General features: G+C 41.1%; 1 protein-coding gene across 7 annotated transcripts in view; it reads right to left on the reverse strand.

The window, feature by feature from the left end:
- Ltbp1 (latent transforming growth factor beta binding protein 1) overlaps positions 1-26,340 on the reverse strand; it is a 390,073-nt gene that overhangs the window by 114,660 nt on the left and 249,073 nt on the right. For 4 of the 7 annotated variants that reach the window (XM_057775307.1, XM_057775289.1, XM_057775272.1 and 1 more), the window contains 4 exons: positions 24,170-24,241; positions 11,752-11,874; positions 3,530-3,697; positions 755-982 (listed from right to left, as the gene is read on the reverse strand). In XM_057775307.1, the coding sequence (XP_057631290.1) occupies positions 755-982; positions 3,530-3,697; positions 11,752-11,874; positions 24,170-24,241 (591 nt within the window). The remainder of the gene's footprint in view (positions 1-754; positions 983-3,529; positions 3,698-11,751; positions 11,875-24,169; positions 24,242-26,340) is intronic. The other 3 variants (XM_057775298.1, XM_057775322.1, XM_057775281.1) reach the window with 2 other exon arrangements.

A 26,340-nucleotide genomic window follows, 5' to 3' on the forward strand; every position in this document is an offset into this window, starting at 1 on the left:
ACTCTCTGCCCTTGGCCATGGGTCCCATTACACACTTCCTATGACACATAAGAAGTCATGTCTATGTCTTGGATTTTTCAGAAGGTAAATGAAAGGGTTTCACCAGGGCCCTCCCAGAGCCTTGGACTGACTGGCTACTACTTACCTGCCTGCTCCCTGGCTTTATCCCACCTGCCAGCTACCTCATTTCACGACCAGCTACACCATCGTTTCACAAAAGCTCAGCCCATACTTTGATAATTTTAAGCATGTGTTCCACTTTATGCAGCAGAATTCAATGAATGGCTCCCTGGACACAGACATGAATCTGGACTATTCCCTAAAGATGATAATCCCTCTCCAGGAGCAAACACTTTGCTACTGAAGCTCCTCCAAATGCAAGAAATTGTTCTGGAATTCACATGGAATATTGTTACCTGCGAGGCACACACACCATAACAGTGACTGTTAATGGTTGATCAGAGAAAATGGTCCACACTGTATCTAAGGATATTTGAAGTGTTCAGCCACTACTTTAGTGTTAACAACAGTGTGTGTTAGTGGAAGTATGGTACCATGTAACTATCAAAGGACATTGACACAGCTAAACATCTTACAACACCCAATACAGCTTCCTCATCCATTAAAGAATTACACATTTGAAAATGCCAGCAACTTTAAGGCTGAGAGCCATGCTCCAGAAGGGTAAAAACAGACTTCAAAGTACAGATACAGAGGTGGGCATCTAGAACCCACATCCAGCGTGTAAGCTCACCTTCAGGTTCCGCCCCTCCTGGCCCAAGTTCCCGCGAGGAGCTCAGGGCCTCCACTGGCTCTTCCTTGGCTGGGAGAGGTGGAGGATGAGTACTTTTAGCAACAGGTTGAGTGTTCTTTGGCTTGACAAACACAGCTTCTTTACCTATATGCTGATGGACTGGCCTGCGTCTATGAACGCCAGAAACCGTATAACCCATTCCACCAGGACAGATTTCCTTAAAAGCAGCTAGATTTGGGATGGGAAAATATTCCTTTTAAAAATCTAACAGTGAAAACTTATACAGAGGAAAATATCATGATGAATATCTCTTAATAAGTCATCTCTAATATAGGTACATTTCAAAACTTCAGAAACAGACACAATATGTAAGCAAATTGCTTAAATTCCCAATAAACTTGTGTATTTACAGGGGGAAACATTCTACTTTTACTTTAAACATTTATTTACTTATGAATTCTTTATCCTACTCGATCAGGATATATATGTATATATAATGTACATGTGTACATATAAATTACATAGGATGTATATTTATCATGAATTTTATATATTGTATTTATATGTTAGTAGCCAATATGCCACTATGTAGAATAAATTGCATATGCCAACTGTGTTACATGAAAAGATAAATAATATACTAATAGTCATTTTAAGTACAGGTGATAATTGCCTAGTATGTGAATATGTAATATCAACAATATTCAGGTTTTCTCCTTTTCTCCTGTTTTGTGCTTCCATTGGTTATTAGCGAAGAGCTCAGTGGACATCTAAGGAAAATGACAAGGGCTATATATAGGGAAACGGGGTACTGACACCCTCCTGAATTATTTCCAGTTGACAAACCCAAGGACTCAGGCAGAATGGGGTGCTACCGCTGGAATGAAGGTACTGGTGAAGAAGGGGCAAAGAGGGGTGGGTTTTTTAAAGGGGTCTTCAGCTAGTGAGAAGAAACCCATGAAGTAGAGAGGCTGCAGACAGTAGCCACAGCAGGAAGGAAATGCCAGAGAAAGTTGTTGTTCTCTATAGGAACAGGCAGGGATGACAGCTAGCAGAAACCTGGTCAGTTTCACTACCCAGAGGACAACAGGACATTCTGTACCATGTAACTGTCACACTCGCCAGGAAAAAAGCATTTTTAAAATGTCTTTTCCCCCCTCCAAGCAGAGTGGGTATGGTGTGTGGTTTGCAAGCCTCCAGCGACAATCTCTAAACATGGGTGGAGAAAAAAGACAATGGTGGTTGGGGGTGGGTGGCAGAGGCAATCTCCTCATGATCCCTGGGCTGTTGGTGTTGGAAGGAAATTACCAAATGCAAACATGAGTGCTTAGGGTCAAGTTTCTGTTTCTTCTTCTAAAATTGAAAGTAAAATAAATCATTTCTCACTTTCACTGAACAAGAAATTGAATGTACTGGTCCTAAAATGATTCCTTAAGAAGGAGGAAACTCTACAGTATTCCTTCAAAGCAGGCTGAGATACTGTTTTTCTAGGGATCAGACCCTTAACTGTGGAACCTACTAGGACAGAGAATTCTTAAAAAACGAATAGTTCCAGAGCAAAGCATGGTTTTCTACCGAAAAATATATTTAATTAAAATTATGACAGGGCCAAAACATACTTAAGCATGAACACTGTATCATTAATATCATTTTCAAATTAGTTGCTGTGTTTTGGGAAGTAGCCCCAGTGTACAATCCTCATTCTGGTTACACTTTGCTTAAGGATTGAAATGCTGTTCAAATGGAACTTAAAGGGAAATGGGTTTATGAATAGCAAAGCTTTATTAGTAATAAGTGTGTGAGACTGAGTGTGTACTAGAGCCTGTAGGAGGGACCTAAAAGCCTTCCATTCTATTAACTCACCATCAACAGATTCTAACCAGTACCAAAGGTGAACTATATACTGAAGTTTACATCTGATTCTGTTTACTGCTGTGTAATTTGCTACTGTAAGACATTACATGGCCCTAGAGATTTAATGCACTTCCCTATATGGGGAGTTTCTCTAAACTAAACAATTTAGTGACATGTTTTGAAGCCACACCAAGCCATTGAAATAGAGACCGCACACCCTCCTTGAGCACATGATGCCCAGGGCTTGCAGGTCATGTCTCCTTCTCCTCCATGGAACTCCTTTTGGTTCTGCTTGAGAGTTCATTAATTTAAACCTAAAATATGTAGAGAAATTAACCCTCTCAGAGCTCTAGGTAATTGTGAAACCAACTGAGGAGTGAAGACTCAACTATTAACACATGACCCCTTCAAAGTTCATAGTGGCTTTGGTAAGATCTCCTTTGTAGTTATCTTCATGACATAAACACAAAACTGAATACAGTTCTTTGTATTTCTAATTAGAGAAACCAAGTGCAATTTCAGTAGCCAAGTAAACAAGTCAGTGTCCACAAGGCCGTGACTGTGAAATGAAGGATGGTGGACCATTAGGAGAGCACACGGCCCTGAACAGCATTCTGGTTTTCATACTTAAATATCAGTCAGCGAGTTCTGGAAGCTGTGGCTAAAAGGTAAAGGTTTATCTTCTTGAATTAACATTCAAAGAAAGTCTACTTACTGTTGCCCAGAAACAATGGGAAATTCCTTTGTACATTTTTTTATTCTGATTTGAGCTTCTACAGCTGTATTTTCTTTAGAAATGATACAAACACGTTATAGCATTAAAAACTAAACTCGGGAAACCAAAAATGACCCAGGCTACTGAAGTCTTTTTTGTTCCTGTAGCTGGGAACACTTAAGTGTGTGTAACTGGCCATGGCTTACCTGTACCCGGGTGGGGACATTTCTCACAGTGTGGCCCCCAGGCCTTGCCCACACTACAACAGCAGATCTGTTTGGTGAGGTGAACAGAGAGAGGATGCAGACACTGCCTTCCAGGACTGACAAGGCGGTAACAGGGCCCCTTCTCTTCTGAGATCATAGGGGGATCCGCTGAAGAGATACAAACCTTAATGTCACTGAAGAAACAAGTCATATTGACTTTAAGTTAACATAATATGGCCTTTATAGCACAGAGGAGAGACCGTGCTTTAAGATAGACCATCTGGATTAGGGGAATCATTCTTCTTGGCCAAGGGTACTTTCATTAAATCATCCTAGGAATTAGAGCATCAAATGCTATAACTATTATTCCGGTCCCTGTCTGGATTCTATCTGTAACAAATATAAAGGCAAATGTGTCTAAGTTAAGCATTTCCACAAATGCCTACCTGCTTAACAAACCTAGTCATCTACAACTAATCACAGTTATGACCCATTGTTTCTCCAGACTGGGCTGCAGAGGCGGCTCCAGGACAACAATTGGTGAATGTCCAGGCACCATGGAAAATCAGGAGCGTGGTTAGTACCACAAACCAGCAGCTGCCCTATTCAGCCGGAGAGCTGGTGGGAGCCCAGGAATTCTCACCCAAGGCCAAAGAATATAAATGGCAGACAGGGAGTAACGGCTGACCTGCCCAGACACACAAAGTCCCAGTGTAGCAAGAAGAGCAGAGCAGGCAAAATCTCAAGTCCTCATGTTAAGCTGCAAAGGCAATCAGGCTATTATCATCCAACGCCTGCCTTGGATGTAAATCAGTAGTGAGCGGCCATCACCCGAACACCTGGCACACAAGGCAAATTTGAGAGCAAGACGACACAAACCTTGCCTTTGAGATGTGTCTTTCTTAAAGCATGTGTAAGTGCTCCAGGACAAGTCAACACTGCTGAAACAGTCCCAGGTCTGGTGCTCCATCTTGGCCATATCGCTTCTCTCTCATGGTATCATCCCAATCTGCCTTCCCTCTAGCCCGTGGTACTCATGATTGAATTCAACTTTCTGCCCTTCTTTCTTAGGTACACCTTTCCACCTTTGCAACAAGACTGATTTCCCAGGTTAGATGCTCAAAGAATAATCTAAATATTTAATGTATATGGCAGAGGAAGATGCAAAGGACATGATGCCTGTTCCCCTGATTTTCAGGAAGCTTGTGGTGATGGCTTAAATGGGAAATGTCCCCTATAGTTTATGTCACTTGAACACTGAGTCCCCAGTTGGCAGTGCTGTTTGGGGAAGTTTAGGTGGTAAAGCTTCTCTGGAGAAAGTGCATCACGGGGGGGGGGGGGGGGGGCTTTGAGGTAAAATAAACAAACAAACGAAAACCATCACTTCCAGTTTCCTTTCTCTGCTCTATCCTCTTGGTTCAAGGTGTGAGCTCTTGGTTTCCTGTTTCTACTGCTATGCCTGTTGCCTGGCTGTTCCCTTTGGAAGTATAAACAAATTAAGCTTGGTCTTCCTTAAGTAGCCTTGGTCATGGTGTTTTTATCAAAGCAACAAAACCAAAAAAATTAATACACTTGCTTTTCTTTGTGCTTAGTTTTTCATATTTTGATTTATATAACAATTCTACAGGTTTATGAAAACCTCATTTTAACTGGCAATAATGGTTAGTTTTGTGTACCCATAAGGCTAGTCAATAGGATATTGTTGTCGGGATATTAGCTGGATTTTGTTATTTTGTGTGACACTGGCATTTAAAACAGAGGAATTTGACTAAAGCTATTCATTCTCTATGATATAAGTGGGCTTCATCCACTCTGCTATAAAATTTATAAGGAAAAAAAGCCAACTAATTTATATTGAGCAAGAATAAATTTTGTCAGTCAATGCCCTCCTTGGTGGATAGTCTGCCGCCTACTCTGTAGATTTTAGACTCATTGGTCTCTGTGCTTATATCCATCAACCCCTTGAAATAAACACCACCTCATGCAAAAACATATATGGCATGCATATATATACACATTTATAAATGCATATTATGCATTAACATTCAAGAAAGAATGCTTCTCTAATATTTATATTGTATATTGGGATGGGGTATTTATTGTAAGGAATTGGCTCATGCACACATATGCCTATCTTGTTGGTTCTACTTCTTTAAAAAGAGTGCTAAATTATAGACTGGCCGAGCCTCAATAACTTTCTTACTGATAAAGAATAGGGTCAGTATGCATGTTTATATATGATATGCTAAATACTTAGCATGCAATAGACACATAAAGCATGTTCAGATGCCTGTGGTAATGCAAAACCCAGCTATCTCTCTTCTATCAAGTACATTTGTGCCCAACCGGATCTTTGCTTAATAGTAGATATTCAATAAAGTTAAGAACGGCATTACAAGCCAACTGAGGGTTGGAGGATAAGGAGTAGATGAAAAAATAGAACACCCCTGAAGATTCCAAACCCATACATGCACTGAGGGCATGGGTCAGTGATAAAGCACTTGTCTAGCATGCCCAGGGCCATGAGTTCAATCCCTTGGATGGCAGAACCAAAATGAAACAAGCAAAATCACCTTCACAGGATGTGTCTAACCCAGCCCACTCCTCTGTGGCTTCTAAAAAAAGTGGGTGGATAGAAGAGTCTGGAATTCTCCCACTACCTCTCACACTTACTTTCTGGCTTCTGCACAAACAAGCTATGAAAGATCAAAGGTCACAGACTAAAAGTAAAAGAAAGCTTAGCAGCAGGGTACTAGACTCTCAAAGGAGAGTAAGGCCTTGGAATGATTGATGTCGCTCACATAATCCACATGTTCATGTATGAGTGTTTGTGTGCTTGTTAGTGCATGGGTATGCATGTATATACTCATTAGAACCCACACATAATTCTCATGTAGCTCACAGAGGATTTTGCTACAGAATTTTCTTCCCCGAATGATTGGATCTTACTTATAATCCATATTCACACAGAAACAATGTCAAGGCACCCCACCAGAGCCTATTTTATACACAATGGGGCTTAACTATAAAATTAATAACATTAGTGTTACTTCTAGGTCTGGGGGCCACGGGCAATTCAGAGCAGAACAGTTTCTTCAAATTCCCGACATTTGTCCCATGACAACTACAATCATTGTTGTCTTCTGAATGGGAAATGCCACCCACAGGCTCTTGTGTTTGAATGCTTGGTGCCCAGCTGGTGATATGGTTTTGGAAGGTGGAGCCTTGTGAGCCCTCCAAAATTAAATAATGGTCACCTGCCAGTTTAGACTAGTTCTTCCTGAAAACCTATGGAAGACCAGAATTCTGACTTATAGGCCATGTGACTCTCTGGAAGAACATTACTTTAACCCTTTGATGCCCCAATTTCTTCACTTCTAAAACAGGAAAAATAACAGCATTCATCTCAGGGAGATCTTACAAATACTACACGTTACAATCTATGCAAAGAACCCACCATACGGTCAGGCACTTATTAAGTACACAATAAAGATGATCGCCACCACGTTTTTTATTGTGATCACTATTATCTGGAAGCGGACAGGTAGCACAGATCTGTCTATCCCCTAGGTCATGGTGCCATGTCCTATAAGGAAAGATAGGGTCCCTGAGCTGAGGCAGCCATAGCGGAGGTAGGAAAAAAAAGGAGGCACAGATAGATGATAAAGACCTAATGGCATCCTTGAAAGCCAGATGGGATGAAAGACTCCAGCCTGACAGACTCTGCTTGGCAGTCTGAGCAAACAGTGTCAATGTGGACAACAAACAATCAAACAGACAAAGGCGGTCAGCAAGGAATGAGTTAGAGGGGAAGTCGAAGAGTGAGGAGAAATTTTATCCCACTTTCGAAAAAACTAAAATTAAAATCTAGGACAGTGGTTCTCAACTTCCTAATGCTTCAGCCTTTTAATAGAGTTCCTCATGCTTTGGTAACCCCCAACCATAAAATTATTTTCATTGCTTCTTCATAATTGCAATTGTGCCACTATTATGAATTGTAATGTAGATATCTGTGTTTTTCGATGGTCTTAGGTGAACCCTGTGAAAGAGTCATTTGACCCTCAAAACGGTTGAGAATCACTGATCTAGAACTATGCAGTTCAGTACATCAAGCACGAGGCACATATTACTAAATCAACTTCTGTAAAATTAAGTTGGAAGCTGGGTTCCTCTGTTTGGACTGACTAACCTTTGTTTTGCATGAATGCAGATACTCCTGCTGCCTAGGAATGTTCTAGCGAATGGCTGATGAGCTTAATGCTCGGCATGCTTTCCTGAAATGGGCCAGGTAACAATATTTTAGGTGTCGTAAGCCCCACAGTCTCTATTCCAACATTCTAACTCCACTGTGGTTACAAGAGCAGCCCTAGACACCATGTAAATGGAGATGACTGTGTGCCGACAAAACTTTATTTATGACACCTGACAGTGGGACAATTCCATACACAGACTGTGGTTTTTCAGCTGCTGACCCAGAACCCTAAATCCGGATACCCCAGATCCTACTTTTCAATCTCAACTATTGATTATTAGCTATGTGATCTGAAGAAGTTTCTAAAACTCTCTTAGGTCCAGTTTCCAGTGTGTGCGACATGAATCATAACACATTTGATAAAGAGGGTGGGCAACTAACTGGAAATCATGTATACAAATGTGACTGGCTTTTCAGAAAGAACCTAATCTTCTTTGTCTCATGACCTTCAGGGTGATGACAAAGCACATTTCTTTTTCTTTTTTTTTTTTTTTCAAAGCACATTTCTTAAGCACATGTCCTCCTTGGCCTCCTGTTTCTGTCAATTAACTCCAAGTTCAAGGATGGAAAATAAATACATAAAACCTCAAAAGCCCTGAGTTCATCTGGGGACCTTTCCTGAGCTTCAGCAGCAGTCATTATGGGATGTATTTAAGGCTGTAGAAAGACAAATACAGTTCCAGAAGGTAGAAAGTCTTCCTAGAGGTGGTCTACCTTTCTTCAAATTACTGTGATAGTCAAGCCCAGACTCTTCACTTTTCCACACAAGACAGGCAGGGGCGGGCTGGGAGTACACTGTTCCAGCACCCTAGGCCACAAGCACAGGTCAAAAAAGCAGCAAATGCCAGCATTCTCCTCCTTTCTTCATTTTGACTACATCAAGTCAAGGGCAGAGAGTGGGCAAGGCAAGAAAAGCAAATGGCTGCACCCTTTGGCTGGAGTCAAGGAATGCAGAGGGTGTTCACCTCGCCGCATTCAGGAAAACAGGGAGCTTCCCAAAGCTCCTTAGTCATTGCCAAGTGCACGTCTTGAAGTTCGCTAAGTCAGCCACACATTTTATCGCCTGGATGTACCCTAATTTCAGGCTGCTTAAGCAAATGCTGTCAGTCTCTGCCACATACTGGTACACTCCAGCTGTGGCTGGCATGTTCATGCGTGTGTGTGTGTGTGTGTGTGTGTGTGTAAGCATTTGCTCATTTCCTAATCTCCCATAATTATGAGGAAACACTATCTGTTCCCACATACTGAGGATATCACAGTTCGCCTCTGATATTTTCCAACTGTCTGTAGACTTCAACAGTTTCTTCATCAACAAATGAGGACAAATAGGTACAATCACAAACTCGGAAGGAACTGGACACATATTCATGATACCACACGTGGCAAATTCAGAAGTGTGTGTGTGGGGGAAATACATCTGTGGATTCGTGCTGGAAAAAGGTTCAATTTTAACTCTGGGTTCTAAACTGGATCACTTAACTAAGCAACAAATAAATAAATATCTCTTAAGGCTTATCATTTCAGCTGTTGCAGCTGAACTGTAAAATTGAGTTATTTATTTTTCAAATGAGAATGGATGGCTGTTTAATAAGTTCAGAATTATTTGGGCAATGACAAGGAAAATAAATTTTAAGGAACTGTGCAAGTGGTTTCAAAATTCCCGTTGGCAGGGTTCTACGATTTCATTAAAACCTGGAGGTCTGCCCTTCGTGCTAGACATCAGATCTTGTCAGAGCTCTCACAGTCTATGGCCGGTTCTCCAAGTTTACCTAATCTGCAACCTTCCATGTGAGAATGCTCACCAACAGTGTCAAATAAAAAGTTTTTTTTACAACAAATTCTGCATCAAAGGTCTTTGTAATAATTGATGTTTAAATTAGAAACCTGTATGGATGTTTGTTTATGTAGTTGAAAGTAGCGGAAAGGCACCTCTAAATTATCTGGATATTATTGACAGCTTGGTTGGTTTGTGCCCTAGTATTCTAGATCCTTTCATCAGTTTTCAAACATGACATGTGTGAAAACTTTACAGGCTAATTTAGTCACCTTCAGCAAGCCCTCTGGTAAGGTGCCTGTCTGCTTCAGACCAGAACCACCCACAAGAGAACACAGGAGAAAAAAAGAAAGACTTACGTGCACAATTTCCTAATCTGCATTGGTCAGGTTTTAAAGGAAAATATGAGGAATTAGTAACAATGCTTAAAAGGCTTACATCCACCACACGGGACTGCGATTTTCACATTACTGCATTCATCCTTTCTCTATATCCCAGCTTACACAGAGATAAATGGCGCTAAAACTGAAGGACCGTGTCATCGTGAAGAAGGCGTTCACTTGATCAAATGTGAGGCAGGAAAAGCAGGATGCAGCTTAGTAAGCACCAAGTCCACATCAGGTGAGATTCAAAGAGTCAGGCTGGACAAAAACATGCAGAATCACCCTTCCAGTTACCTCCCCCCTACCGTGACATTTTCAACTCTGGATAATTGTATACAGTTTTTTTTTTTTAAAGGTGTATTGTCTACCTACTTTCCTAATAAAAGGATTACAATGAAATATGGTTATCTTTTAAAATTCTGCATTTGGGGGCTGGAGAGACGGCTCAGTGGTTAAGGGCACTGGCTACAGTTCCAGAGAACAGTGATTCTATTCCCAATGTCCACATGTTGGCTCACAACTGTCTATAACTCCAGTTCCAAGAGATCCAGTACGGTCTCTTGGCTTCTGTAGACACCAGGCATATAGATGGCACACAGGCACATATGGAGACAAAACACCCATATACATTACAATATAAAATAATATTTCTTAATCTGCATTTAAGGCTAGGGAGAGAGCTTAACTGGTAAACTTCTCACCCTGCGAGCATGAGATACTGAGTCCGATCCCTAGAATCCATGTATGAAAAATCTAGGGGTGTGGCTCCTGCTTATAACCCCAGTGCTGAAGAGGCAGAGGGAGGGAGAGCCCTGGGAGTCACTGGCCAATCAATCTACTCTACTTGATAAGTTCCAGGCCAATAAAAGACCTTGCCCCAAAACAGCAAGATAAATGGTGCCTGAGTTATGCTCTTGTCTACATACAGACACACACATACACACCACACACATGCACTTGAACACACACAGACACACACAGGCTATTTTTGAGGCCTTTATTTATCTCAGGTGTATCCAATCTAATTGGCATACAGAATGCATAACCTATACTGATCATATAAAAACCCTAATGACAATACTAACTTTATTTTCATGAAGGGGGGCCTCTTTGGTGAAACCATATTTCAATATTAGAATATGTGATTTCATGGGAGACTTTTACCTTTACTCTATAAAAAAGAAAACTCCAGAGACATCCCCCCAAACCAGCAATGTCACTTTAGGAGCCTTTTGTAAATTCAGAGGACATTAGAGCAGAACCAGAAAATCTGAAGAGCATGGGCCTCAGAATGATTTTCCAGGCTTCTCCAACTGAGAAAGTACAGGGAACCCTCTTAAAAACAGACTCTGGTGAACCAGGGTCTGCAATAATTAGAAACTGAGAACGAGTTTGACCTAGCCTAAAAAAGGCTTAAATATTTATGAAGGAAAAATAATCCGTTTTTATCTCTCAGAACCAAAGGACTAACACACCTATTTCAGTTTTATCCCCACCCTCTTTTTTTGTTTGTTTTGTTTTTATGTTTTTTTTAAGATACGGTTCCTGTGTGTAGCCCTGGCTGTCCTAGAACTTGCTTTTCCTGCCTCTGCCTCCTTAGTGCTGCTGAGATCAAAGATGTGTGTCCCCACTGCCTGGCAAACTCTTTCCATTTTTATCCAGATCTAGTCCCTCCTTGTGATTCTGCCCTGTTGTGCTGTGCAGTATTTTCTAATACAGTTAAAATGTGTCTCGGAGAAGGTCTCATAATATGGATTTAATTTACCATATTGGGTTGGATCAAATAGAGAAAGTCAAAAGGATTATTACTTACGAACACAACTTGAAAAAGTAGGATCGGGCCCAAATCCCATTTTGCAGGAACATCGGTAGCTGCCCATGGTGTTCAAACACTCACCATTAGGGCATACACCTTGTAGCTGACATTCATTAATATCTACAAGAAAACAAAAGCCGATCAGAGGGAGCAGCCAGGCCCTGGTGTGCAGATTCCGGATATTCTCCTGTTTGCTTTCTGCTTTACTGAAATTATCTTGCTTAAAATAAACAAAGGGGACACAGCAGAAATAAAGGAACTCAGATAAAGATGACTGGATCTTCATCAAACATTTGCAGTTGTATCATTAGTTCTGAGGCACACACTATACTCCAGGTTCTGGCTTAAGTGCCAGAAATGCACTAGCAAACAAAACTAAGCAACAGGGCCATCTTCATGGAGCTTTCCTATTAGGGGAGACACCAACAGCCTAGCTGCACATAGAATATGTGAGCTGCAAAAGTGTAAAGACCAGTGTGTTCCCCAAACTACAACCATTAGAAACCAACATTCAGTTCTAAAACTGCCCATCCAGACAGCCACAAGCCCCTGAAACACGTTAGAGGCAGTGCTGCAGAGGGTGAACGTCGGGGGCCTGGGGCAGAAGGAATATTCACGGGGGTACAGACTCGCCAAGGGAAGGGACTCGGGAAATGGTAAGTCAAGCCACTGAATGGAAATAAGTTTCAATAGCATAAGCAGGTGGACACGGACCTGGGACAAGACAGGCCATGCTTGGATTCGATCTTACTGAGAACAGAAAGCTATATTGAAAGGTTTTGAGTAGGAAAGCGATGTTACCAACGGTAGACTCCACGGCAGTTCACCTGACCAGCATATGGTGTGGTGAGCAGAGACCATAAAACAAGCCAGTGAAGGATGCTGAGCCACATGATGATGGCCAGTGATGAGCCATGTGGGGGACAGAAAGCATAACCAGGAAGGTGAGGAAAGCACAATTCCTTTCTAAAAATAACACCTGACAAAGCCTGGCACTCGACTGGGCACACAGATGTCTGGAGGGCTTTAGTCTAAGGAAAGAGGAGAAGCTTTGTGAATGGAGAACGCCCGAAGATGAAGAATTCAGTTTCATAGTTAAAGGTCGCATTGTGATACCTAAGCAGAACTGTCCAGTAGTAGAAGATTCTGTAACAAAGAGAAAGGGGATGGTATGCCTGGAAACAGGGACTGCCTATGGGCCAGTCCCAGAAGAAATCAAAATGATCTGAGAGAGAATATACAAACCTGGTGACTGAAAACAAAAACAAAAGCTAATACAGCCCCTTGTAAAGGTAATATATATATATATATATATATATATATATATAGTGTATATATAATATGTATATATATGTGTGTGTGTGTGTGTGTGTGTATAATGGATAAGTTAAAAACGAAAAGCTAGTAGCCATTTTTATTGGATCCATTGTGGGCTACGAAGCTTAACAGCTAACAGATGTTGGCTGTTAGAGCTGCTATATCAAGTAATATTTATGTCTTTCTATCAGGAATTCTTCCGTAATCTTTTTATGAAGGGCTGGCTTTAAAACATTAATTTCCTAAATTAAGATTGGACACAATGTTCGAAAAGTATTACGGAATCTTCACATAAAAGTGAAACACTTCCCTTGATAAATCATTAGTCAAGAAAATATTATTTAAACATGACTGCTAGAAGATGTTCTAAGAATTCACACTTTTCTATGTCATACACAATTCATTTAAGCCACACAGTTTTAAGCTTTTTATTTTTAATTTTTTTTCTACTGTGTATATTTATTGTATGAGGTATTAGATTCCATAAGCAGACTTTCATATAAGTATATGTTATAGAAGGGGCAGTTTTTTTAGTTAACATCAGGGACAAAACGGAACTTGGGGCATGACATACAAATGAGAAATTAGTGTATGTGTGTTATATAAGCTCTACAGACTGCCAGCTGGAATACATCTGGACAGAGGCATAACTAGATCACACTCAAAAGAACACGGAGCCCAGCACCTGAGGGTCTTGTTTATCAGGCTGTGTACTGTGATACAGCAGTCATCTATGTGTGACACATAACTGAAAATATTCCCCTCTAACTCATTCTTCTTAAGAAAACCACCATGAAGGACCAGGAGGAAGGCCAAGTCCAGTTGGAGCTTACACAGTACAAGCAAAGACTTTATCATGGGATCCAAGTAAAGCCTGAGGTTTGGGTAGCCAGCCAGTCGCGATCAGAAACACTGGACAAAATCTCCCTCACGTCTCTCTGGGCTATGACTGTGAGCCTTTTCCTCCTATTCAATGACACATCCCATGATCACTTCTTGGGAATCAGAACCTTCCTTTGTTTCTAGGCTTATTAAAATGTCTTTATCCAGCTGCGCTGCTGGCTGTCAGGTCAAGGTTGAAGGTCCTCCATCTTCTGACCTCATTTATAACAATTAGCAAGAACTCCTTTTCAATGCCTCTCCTTTGCACCTTCCATAACCCAGCTCACAACCTTCCCCATGATGCCTTGGGACAAGTAATAAGGACCAAGAGACCTACAGGTGTGGATATGAACAGGCAAGTTGGGGGTGGGAGTCATGGAAGATTCTCCTGATTTTTACTACTTTGGTTATCTTGGGTCACCATACCCTGACTGCCACTGCACCCAACTGATTCAAGGAACCTTGAAGCGCGGCCTTTCTGAACACACTCCCAGCTGCCAGAAAGACTCCTGTTTCCTTCAGCAGCTGATTTGGCCTATGTCTTAGCATATTTCCTACAGCATCACGATCAGAGATGCATTCTATTTCGAGGTATCTCCTATTCATTTTTTATGCACTGAAGCATCTCCATCTAAAGTGCACAGCCACAGGCACCCAGGTGTGTTGGCACAGGCGCTCAATCCCAAGACTCGGAGATGGAAACAGGAGGCATATATACTCAAAGTCAGCCTCTCTCTGAAAGAAAGACATGTGTTTGAAGGAGAGCAGGGAAAGGTATATGAGAGAGTTGAGAAGGAGGAAAGAGAAGGGGGGAGTGTTATAATTAAAATACAAGCTCAAAAATAAATAAACAACAATGAAATACACGTATGCATATACTGTGATGTATTCACCACCCAGGTGATGACTCAGGATATTTCCACAGGGGCTCAAGAGATGGCTCAGAGGTTAAGAGTGAGGTACTGTTCTTGCAGAGGACCTGAGTTCAGTTCCAAGCACCCTTCTTGGCTACTCAACTCCAGCTCCAGGAGACTCGACACCCTTTGGCCTCTACAGATACCTGCACTCATATGCATTCCCACACAGACACGCACAAACATATATATAATTAAAAATAGATCAGAGAGCTGTGTCCAGTCCCTTCCCAGATGAAATCTTTGCACTCATAGCTGGCTATTGTTCTGACTACTGCCGTCTGGCTTATTTTTGTGAAGCACGTTGCTTATTTTATCTCATTTACTTCACTCTTTACTATGAAGTTCGTCAGTGTTGTTGCATATAGCAGCTCAGTCTTTCCAAGGTGTGTTATATGTTATTCTGTGAGGAAACCAAACTTAACCATTCTAACACTGTGTTTTTTTTTCGTTCCCCATATGGGACCATTATTATCAATGGTCTCTGAGCATTCATAAATACATGTGTGCACACGTATACACACTCAAGTATCTACCTATATGTACACCCATAGGTATAGACAAGAAGACCTCAGCATTCATTCCCTTGAGTGTATATTTAGGGTAGAATTTCCAGGCCCCTAGAGAAGGCTTATATTCACTTTTAAAAGCTGTCCAGGAGGCATGCCAATTTCCACTCCCAGTTGACAAGTCCTTGTCAACTTAGTATCAATCTTTTTACAACATTCAGTCATCTTGGCAGGGGGCAGTGTTGTGTCACTGTGGTTCTAGTCTGCAGTTCTCAGATGAGGTTTGACACTGAATTCTTTCTTACATACTTCTTAGCCATTTAGATGTAAAACATCTTCTGCTAAAGTGTGACACGGAGTGTTTACAGGTTTGGAGGATGGCTGACCTCTTGCTTTTGCTTTATTTTGCTTGAAATGCAGTCTCACTCTGTGGTCCCAGGCTTAGTTAGAATTCATTGTGTAGTTCAGGATGGCCTCAAGTTCACAGCAATCCTCCTGTTTCACTATCCTAAGGTCTGGGATTTTAGGTGTGAGCCATGGCCCATGTCCATCAGAGAGAGGATGGTCTATGATCCTCAATGGGAGATGTGTTGTACTCTTGCCTGGAGAGCATCTGGTTTTCATGAGGACTGGGAAACTCACAGAAGATGGATACCAGGGATACTAAACATTCTGAAAGTAATCTCTTTGACAAAGGATTGCTCTGCCCAGACTTACAGTATGCACTGAAGTTTTCAGATACGCAGAACAAACCATTACGAAGTGAGGCAGGATGAGGTGGAGGTGGGAGCTGGCTATATAAGACTAAGACACTCTGGTTTACTCTGCTATGTCTATATCAACAAGATGCAAATCAAACTTTGGGAAGGATTCCATTGACAAGTATCAACAGCCATAGATAAACTATTACCTCAAAAACCTATATAGATATGTTCTTCTTTCCTTGCCATTCTGTCTTCCACCCCCTGCTGTATTCTGAGAGGTTTACAGATAATCCGTTGCCTTTGTGTTCAAGGAAAACCAAAAAGCCAAAAGCTTATCATGCATAACTGATTATTTTAGTGATTCAGAAAGTAATAAGAACCATGAGCAGACATACAAAGAACTTTCCGAGGTAGTCAAGTTCCTTTGGATTTTTCTAAATAAATGAAAAGGAGCTGCAGATCTACAAGAAGATGAAAGACAAAACACAGGTTATAGCAAACATATTACTTCCAGATAAAATAAGCTTATGGACCACTCTAAGTGAAGACGGTATGGGGCCAAAGTTTAACAACCATATGAAATGTGACTGGCAAATTTTGAGTTATAATTCCACCCAGACTTCAATTCCTAAGGCTGTTTTCCTTATTTAAGAAAAGCTTCTCCCAGCACCACACACATTCAAGAAGAAAATCTTCTAACTCGATTATAAAATATAAGTAACTGACACTTGCCAAATACAATAGAGATCAGAAATCTTGCATTTTATGGAGTCAACCACATTTCTTTTATGTACTCAGTCTAAACCAAAAGTACTTGAATAGTCGGTTTAAAAAACAAAAATAGGTAATCAATTGGATTTATTCCTTGTTCTTCCTCTGCAGGCTACCATTGTCTCCGAAAAGTCCATGGGGCCCTATCCTCCAGGAACAGCAAGACCATGGCACATAGTACCACCCACTTGGCTCAAGAACCAAAGCTAAAATAAAGGCAGAAGGAGACGCAGTCTTACAGCCACCCCCACACATACTCTATCTCCAGTCGCAATGCTGTGTTAGGACAGGCTGGGAGTTCACAGAAGCAGAGGGAAAGCAGAACTAGTAAAGCTACGTACAGCTCACAGAAAGATTACATGTTTCTCCCCTTACTGAAAACACTTGCATGGGGTTCTGCTTCTACAGCCTACCAACAAAGCTCTGACTTACTGTAAAGAACCAGAACACAAAACTGTCTACGTGGTTGAATCTTGGCTACATCACATAACTTAACCTAAGATGAACAATTTTCTAAGGGCTGAAGATGTGACTCAGAGACAGAGTGAGTACCTGGTGTATACAATGCATTTAGTTTGATACCCAGCATTGAAGGAAAAAAAATGATGTTAAATAATCTATTGTTGGAAGTTCAAAGGTCCTTGAGCTCAGAGATAGCACTGGCGAGCAAGGAATGTGAAACACTCAGGGCTGTCTTTTCAAGAGGAAAGATGTATAACCTGTACTCTGCCCAGAAGTCTGGGAATAGAGATGGCTAATAGCCTAGGTATCCCCTGTGCTATCTTTAGGCCAAGCAGCCTCCCTCAAGCACAACTAAAACTGGAAGTAGCTAATAGCCTAGATGACCTCTGCTCTATCTGTATGACCAAGACCACACCAGATCCTCCCTTAGGCCCTTAGGATAACACATACAGCCTATATATAAAGTCCATCTTTGTGGAAGGAGGGACACGCACTTTGAGGAGAGTTTTGATGTAATCCTGCCTCCTTGTGCACAGGGGATTATGTTATACCAGGAAATGTTTTTTCTATATTTTATTGTACTTAAATATAAAACGTCTGAGGTCAGATTCTTGAAGTTTGAACCAATACCAGCTACTGCATCATGTTGAACTGGACTTCCTTGTTGCCTCACATGGATTGTTACTCTGCCAGCCCTGGAGTTTGCATAAGACCCCCCCCCCCATTAAACACACAGAAAAAAATTTATAAAATTCAGGAAAACGCATAACTAGAGATTCTCCCACAAACAGCCTAAGGATCCAGTCCTGGAGAACATTATAAACAAGCCAATCAGATGCAACAAGACCCCTTCCCCTCGTCATTTAGACATGTATCACCCAGCTGTGTCCCTTGAACTTCATGACTATATATACCATTTTGTGAAATATTTTTCTTTTAAAATCACATTCACTTTTTAAAGGAGCAAGGGGGTGGCAAATATAATAGCAGAAATATTCCATTAAGACTCAGTCTCTGGTATAACTAAGATATTAAATTTTGTAACATGGAGCAATTCGCTAAAATCCCCCCATCTACATTTCCCACTCTTGTAACACGAAAAGGCTAACAGAAATAATCCCCGAGATACTTATAGCTTAACTGTTCTTCAGAACAACCTGCCAGTTTCCAGGGTTGAACAAAGGAGGATAAGTAAAGGATGGCATTTGACGCATGACATGTTGAATGGGGTAAGTACCCTCATGAAAAATAAATACACATTTACACATCATTTTCCTATAAGAAAACATGTGTGTTTAACCAAGTGAGTAATAATTTATCCCCAATTCTGTGTCACAAGTTGACACAGGAAATGAGGCATGTCTGGTCACTAACAGACATTGGGGACAAGGTGAGAGCGGCATCTGAGAATCTTTATACTGAGGGGGAAAACATAAGGCTTCCTGGAGACTCAGTTGTGTCTGCTTCACCTTGCTGATAGAAAGAAATTCCAACATAGAATTCTATCAGCAGTAAAACTTGCATTTGAAGACAGAGGAGAAACTGCCTTGATATAAATATTTTCCTCAGGTGGATGAGATGACTATTTAAGAAGGTATAGTGGTGTGCTGGATAGTTTTGGCACAAGTTAACTTCATCTGAGTGGAGGGAGAAACTGAGGAAATGCCTCCATAAGATAGAGTTGTAGGCAAGCAAGTCTATAGGGTATTTTCTTTATTAGTGATTGATGGGGGAGGGTCCAGTCCATTGTGGGTGGAGTTATTCCTGGGCTAGTGGTCCTGGGTTCTATAAGAAATCAGACTGAGCAAACCATCAGGAGAAAGCTAGTAAGCAGCACCCCTCCATGACCTCAGCATCAGTTCCTGCCTTCAGGATCCTGCCCTGTTTGAGTTCCTGTCCTGACTTCCTTCAGTGATGAACAGTGATGTGGAAGTGTAAGCCAAAATAATCCTTTTTTTTCCCAACTTGCTTTTTGGTCATGGTATTTCCTCACTGCAGTAGAAATTCTAACTACAAAAAGCGAGCTGGAGAAATGGTTGTGTGTGAAGTGCTGGTTGCACAGTTAAGAAGACCCGAGTTCAACCCTCATTACTCACATAAAAAAGTTAAGCATGCCTACATTTTAGTGCTGGTGAGGCAGACACAGGAAGATCTTTGGGGCTGGCAAGATGGTTAGCATAGCTGAATCGGCAAACTTCAGGCTTAGTGAGAGACCTTGTCTCAAAAAATATTTGGTAGAAAGCAATTGAAGAAGATGGTTAGTGTTTTCTTCTGGCCTGCACACATATGCAACCATATATTTATAGACCCACATGAACACACACCACACACACACACACACACACACTTCACCTAATTCAGGAAGAAGACTACTGTCTAAGAGGACATAGGTATGTAGCAAGGCTGCAAGGAGAAGTCAGGGAAGAACACAGCAAAGGAGCAGGGAGAATAAAAGCTGATTGGCCACATGCTGCTAAGTGAGAGAAGGAACACATACTGGGTTGGACATAGTGGCACAGGCCTGTAATCCCAGCGCCCAGGAGGCAGAGGACTACATGTTCAAGAGATTCCTGAACTCCATAATGTCTTTGGGGCCAGCATGAACTCCTTAGGAGGAGTCTAGCTGAATGAAAAAGGAGGAATAAGAGGGAGCAAAGGGAGAGAAGGAAGAAAAATACAAGGAAGAGAGAAATAAAAAATAATAACAAATTTGAAAATTTTCTAAAGATACAAAACTACTCTATGGTTGCAAGAGTTAGAACACTGACTACACCTAGAACAGAGGAAGAAAATGAAATTCCAGGGGGAATACAGGGCAGTTCCAAGGTCCAAGATACATTCTGTGTGTTGACTTGGGAAATAATTGTATGATATGTTTGCTTTGTGATGACCCTAGACACTCTTGTGACTCTACCTTTGTAGCTGTGCACTAGTCTGCCCATGGATTACACACTCACTGTATCTGTGCACTAGTCTGCCCATGGATCTGTGCACTAGTCTGCCCATGGATTACACACTCACTGCATCTGTGCACTAGTCTGCCCATGGATTACACACTCACTGTATCTGTTCACTAGTCTGTCCATGGATTACACACTTACTGCATCTGTGCACTAGTCTGCCCATGGATTACACACTCACTGCATCTGTGCACTAGTCTGCCCATGGATTACACACTCACTGTATCTGTGCACTAGTCTACCTAACCATAGATTAAATATACTCACAAAAGGTTTGATAATGAAATTGCTTCATATATAATATAATCATCAGGTAAGTTTCATCTAACAAATACGATGATCCTTAAGAATGTGCAGTTTATTTTTTTGAGTCTAAATAAAATTTGATGATAGGTATACTTTAGGGAACATCTTAGCAATAAAAGGCCCATCGATGGAAGTTTCGGCAATGAATACAACTGCCATGAATGTGTCAGTTTTGTTCAGTTATTTTGTTAAACCAAAACAACCAGAACGATAATAAAATCCTAACAGGAGAAAGGTCCATGGGCAACTTCTTCATGACTTCTCCTTTGGAGGCTCATCTAGAGTCAGCTGACTCAAGCGAATCACAGCCTGCGGGCTCAAACTGCCGTCTGAGTGCAGGAACAGCATCTTACCCACAGCTCATGACACATCTCCTATCCACGGCAGGAATGGCCCATCAATTAACATCTGTGGAATAGTGAATCACTGGGAAGGTTTTCAAGACTGTCCTTGAAAAATTAACATTTATTATAAAATAAATGAAAAAATGTTAATAAAAAACCAACAAAAAACTAAGTTTTTTGCCACTAGTGATGAAAGCTGCAAGGCATCTCATATTTATGTATTTTGACTCAATCCATATTGTTTTTGGCAGGTGATTTTAAGGTAGAAAACAGTTATGTTGAATTTTTATCTGTAAAATAATTAAATTTGTAAGTGATTTTTAGGGATTGCCAAGAGATGCTTGTTTTCAAAAATTATTTAGGACTTAGAAGCATATACCCAACTAGGGTTAGGGAACAGGGTCTCATGTAGCCCAAGTTGGCCTCCGACTCACTATAGAGAGGCTTTGAACTGCTCAAATTTCTACTCCTAGTTCCTAAGTGCTGGGATTACAGGAGCTGCCAGCATGCCCAGTTTAATTGTGATGAGGACCAAATTCAGGGCTTCAAAGATTCCAGACAAGCCCAGCACCATCTGACCCACATACATCCCCACCACACCCAGCATGTCTGCATCTTAAACACTCTATCCCATCCCATGATAGGGTGATGGGACATGAGGGCACTATTGCAAGAGAAGAAGTGCCTAGCATTTGAAGATGCAATCGAAAAGTAGGCATTCTTACTACTATTTCTAGACGGTATTATTCCACTTCTTTCTCATTCTATAAGAAGCCATTAGCAAAATAATCAAATGATAGATGAAGAACGTCATTCTAGATCCACCAGGAAACACAGCTGAACTGCTTGCTATGATAAATGAAGCCGATTGCACCAATCCCATCAGGCTGAGGAGAGAGAGGCAGCTCTCAGAGCGGCATGTGTGTGCAATAAATCACTCTCTTGAAAAGATAATTACTGCATCACTAGAGGAGAGAGGGGAAAATCTTTAAGGGCAGTGATTTGAAAGCCGCTCAAGTTAACATGTGCACAGTTGGTTCTTTGTTATTGAGTGCACATTGGTAAAAAGCTGCTTCGGGACTTGAGGGAAATCATGTAATTCTAGTTATTAATCACTTTAATTTTAAATGTGCTTTGTAAACAGAGAGGGGCTGGAGACTGAAAGAACAATGTGGGAAGCACAAGTGATTAGATGCTTAATGGGTTCCTTTGAATTTCTGTTGGGGATAACAAAATCAAAAAGCCTCAAGGTTGGAGGAAACCTAAGTACACATACGTAATTTGAGAAAGTTCTATTTCATTTTGCCAGCTAATAATATCACAAAGAGAGGGAAATTAAGCCTTGCTCTCAATAGTAATTACAACAGATTATGCTGAATGAAATCATATTGTTTCTTGAGTCAGCCTTCCTTCTCTGCAGTGTAATTTAGCAGTGTCTTCTTAGGCACCATGAAATAGAATGCTCTGTGATACTACAATCCAGAATCTTGCCAGAAAGCACAATGCTGCTTTTGCGGGGCCTCCTCCCGAGACCAACATGAGCCAGGATGTGGTATTATTAACCAACCATCAGAGGATTTGCTCGACATGAGCCACACTTACTAACGATCACTCAGCCATACCAACAGAAGAAAATACAAGGCTCACGAGCATCTCCTGAAGAATTCTCCGGTCTCCTAAAATAACGGCTTGCAAAGTTTCACTTCTACTTTTATTTTTTCTTTAAATCCAGACTGGATCTTTGTGTGTGGCTCAGAATATCTTAGAACTTACCAGCTTCAGTCCACCGAGTTTAAGACTTAGCCTATACCGAATGATTATCTAACTCTATGGATCTCAGTATCTCCATCTGCAATACATGCATAATATCACCTACTTCACAAAGACGTTTTAAAGAATAGCAGAATAAATAAAAGAAAGTGCTAAATAATCACATTGTACCAGAGAAATGACTGGGATAAAATAAGCAGTTATTAAGATAAAATTAATTATTAAGAAAATTCAAGTTTGAGGTCAGCCTGTTCTTTACATTTTTAAAAGAGAGAGAGAGAGAGAGAGAAGAAGAAGAAGAAGAAGAAGAAGAAGAAGAAGAAGAAGAAGAAGAAGAAGAAGAAGAAGAAGAAGAAGAAGAAGAAGAAGAAGAAGAAGAAGAGGAAGAAGACAATTACACAATTAAGTACTTGTTTAACACTTTATAAAGTTCCGGACACAGAATTTATTAAGAATCACTAAAAACATTTTAGTTTTATCCCTAAACCATTGGTACTTTCTCCAGTTAAAAACAAACCAATAAGAACTTTCTTATCAATAATAAACCCTTTCTTAATTCATACTGTTTTTTAATCTGTAATGAGCTCTAGGCTCCAAGTTCATGACTCAGTAAGGCTGGGTTCTTGGTTGGGGGCAATCAAAATCTACCCAGAAAATAAACTTGGAAGCAAATTCTTAAAAAAACAACATGAAGAAATAATTTCAGGACTAAGTAGTAGGAAGAAATCCTAGCTCTGTCTGAGGACTCTTGGCAGTGGTCCCCCCAAGTAACTAAATCAAAACTTGAGGATATTGAGTACTGAAGTAGGCACTGGTCAAATTAACATGGTTTCAGCTCTACTCAGCCACACAAGGGATACTTGACTTTTCAACATGGCTTTAGTTTCTTCACCCAAAGGCCCAAGACTAGATGAATTATGAGGTGTTCCCTAGATGTACAGCTGCCCTATTGTACTATGAAAATGAACCAACAGTATCCAGGGCACCTCACATTTAACTCTCTAGCTTCTCTGGCTGCCTTGGGGACAGAGGTTCATTCATATTTAGTTCTTTCTAAATTTGAGATGGGTAGCAATAAACACATGGGACAGGAAGGGGAACTCTGTTGTGAATGAAGGGTCAGTGAGGAAGTACTTCTGCTGTGTGGGTACAGGTACGAGGACCCATGCACCCGGATGACATGAACAGCATGGCGGACCCATAGTATGATACTAAGTGACATCCATGCCTGCAGGTTTTTGCCACAAGTTAATAAAAGGTAAGAGTTCCAAAAGCTTTAAGAGCACGAAGGCAACTTTACCAATCACTTATTAAATGTCAGCATGCCCTTAGCTACATGAAAAGAGCAGGAAGGCATCCACCCACCATGTAAGTGTCACGTGCTGGACCCAGGAGCACCATATGGCATAACAATTCACACTTCTAAAATGCCAAGACACCTATCAAGTCCACGTTAGGAAATTCAATAAGCCTTACCTTGACAAAATGTGTTGTTAACCCGCTTGTATCCTTGTAGGCATTCCATCATTTGAGTATATCCGTGATAGGCTGTAAATGGGGGAAAAGAATCCTGCATTACATGCGGAGTTTAACATCTGATGGTCTGAAACTGCCAGATGCGGTGCCATCCACGGCACCAGCAGACTTAACCATTTGCAAGCTATCGATACCAATAAAGCCCTCCACGACTGCTCTCACCTTGCGCCTGTTTTCGGTATGCTTTCTATTTTGCAATAGCTGTAGTCCTAGGAAGCTGCCAGCAAATCTTTATTGTGCTGACTGAATCATAAGACTGTTTTGTATTATCTTCCAATTAGTGATTAAGTATTCCTATCATAAGACGCATGCCTCTACAGTGATGTGCTCCAGAGCATGAGGGGTTAAACAGGGAAATGCTGGCTTGTGGAAGCCGCTCCATTTGTCTCTCGGCTTCATGCCTAGTGTTGTCCCTTATAATGAAGACACTGACATGGGTGCCTACAGAAACTGGGACCTCAGCTGTGAGTCCTTCAAAGACAACATGATCACATTCAACAGCTGTTGTGGGGAGCAGCGGGCTGCTTCCTGCCACCCGGCTAGCCTTACCCAAAATAATTACATGGAAATTGTATTCTTTTAAACACTGCCTGGCCCATTAGTTTCAGCCTCTTATTGGCTATCTCTTACATGTTGATCTAACCCATTTCTAATATTCTATGTAGCACCACGAGCTGGCTTACCAGGAAAGATCTTAACCTGTGTCTGTCTGGAGTGGGAGAATCATGGCGACTGCCTGACTCAGTTTCTTTCTCCCAGCATTTTATTCTGTTTACTCCATCCACCTAAGGGTTGGCCTATCAAATGGGCCTAGGCAGTTTCTTTATTAATTAACTAATAAAAACAACAGATTAAAAAAAATCACTCCCACATCAAACAGCCTCTTCAAAGGCCTAGAACCAGGCCAGATGATCTCTCTGCCTCTGCTTCGGATCTGATGCTAATTTTCTCCTAAAGCTGTATGAAGGCAAGAGACTTGTTTGCACTAAGCACATTGACAGACCAGTTAATGAAATCATTTACAGATTTAACATTATGCTTTCACAGGAAACAATACTCATCACCAGTGAAAGGCTTTGTATGTGACTAAACAAAAACTTCATTAACTGAAAGCCACTTGAAAACTGAAAGCAGAAACCCAAGGGCATGGCACTCAAAACCATCATAGATGGCAGCCAAGGGATGTCTTCTCTCTTCCAAAATGAATATGATTTAGAGAGTAGTACCAACCAAGGGAAGGAAAGTTTTTACAAAAAATGTGAGTTTGACTGCACCTCTTGGTGGTGAGTCACTTTAGACAGTACAAGCAGAAAAAGTGCCAAGATGTTAGATTTCGCTTCGTTCCTCACAACCACAGCCCTGAAACCAAACTGATGTCTTTAATTCATACATCGAATGAGCTAACCTATGGACTATTTTCATCAACATTTGGCTAAAAGAGCAACTTTGCCCTTTCCCATTCCACTGACATCGCCAGCAAGACTGAACTGTGGCACTAACAGCACCATATAAAGCAGCAAATTCATTCCCAGATGATGCAATGTCAGATAGAAAGGACTGGAAGTCAGGAATGGCCTTAGGAATTGAAGGGGGAGGGAGATGATATGGACTCCTTTGCCTTTGACCCCTGACATCTGTCACTCGGGGCTCCTTTGGAATTTAGAAAAGAGAAGAAATAGAAATAGCTAAAATTTTGGAGAAAAGATGCAAAAGAGCAAGCACATCAGAAAAGAAAACAAGGAGGAAGATGGAAAAAGTTTTAAGACGTAGAAACTTAGATCGGTACCCAATTTGGAGGATCTTTTCATCCTCAATCTTAGAGTTAACCGTGGGAAGCATGCCACCACCCACAACATTAGACACGGCAAATGAAGGGTGCATGGCTCCCAAAACAGAGGGCAATGTGATTTCCACAATTTAGATGCACATTCCTGGCTAATGGCTCATCAGAATCAACAGGAAATGACAGCGGTGGCAGTCAAGTTCATATCACCCCAACTCTAAACACCATGTCCTTTAAATGATTCCAGATAGATCCCAGAGTTCCCTTCGGTCAGATAACCAAGAAAGCTTAGGTAAACAGGTCTCCATGTAAGGTGGGGTTATCATTC

Source organism: Chionomys nivalis, chromosome 1 (genome assembly GCF_950005125.1).
Source record: "Chionomys nivalis chromosome 1, mChiNiv1.1, whole genome shotgun sequence".
NCBI lineage: Eukaryota > Metazoa > Chordata > Mammalia > Rodentia > Cricetidae > Chionomys > Chionomys nivalis.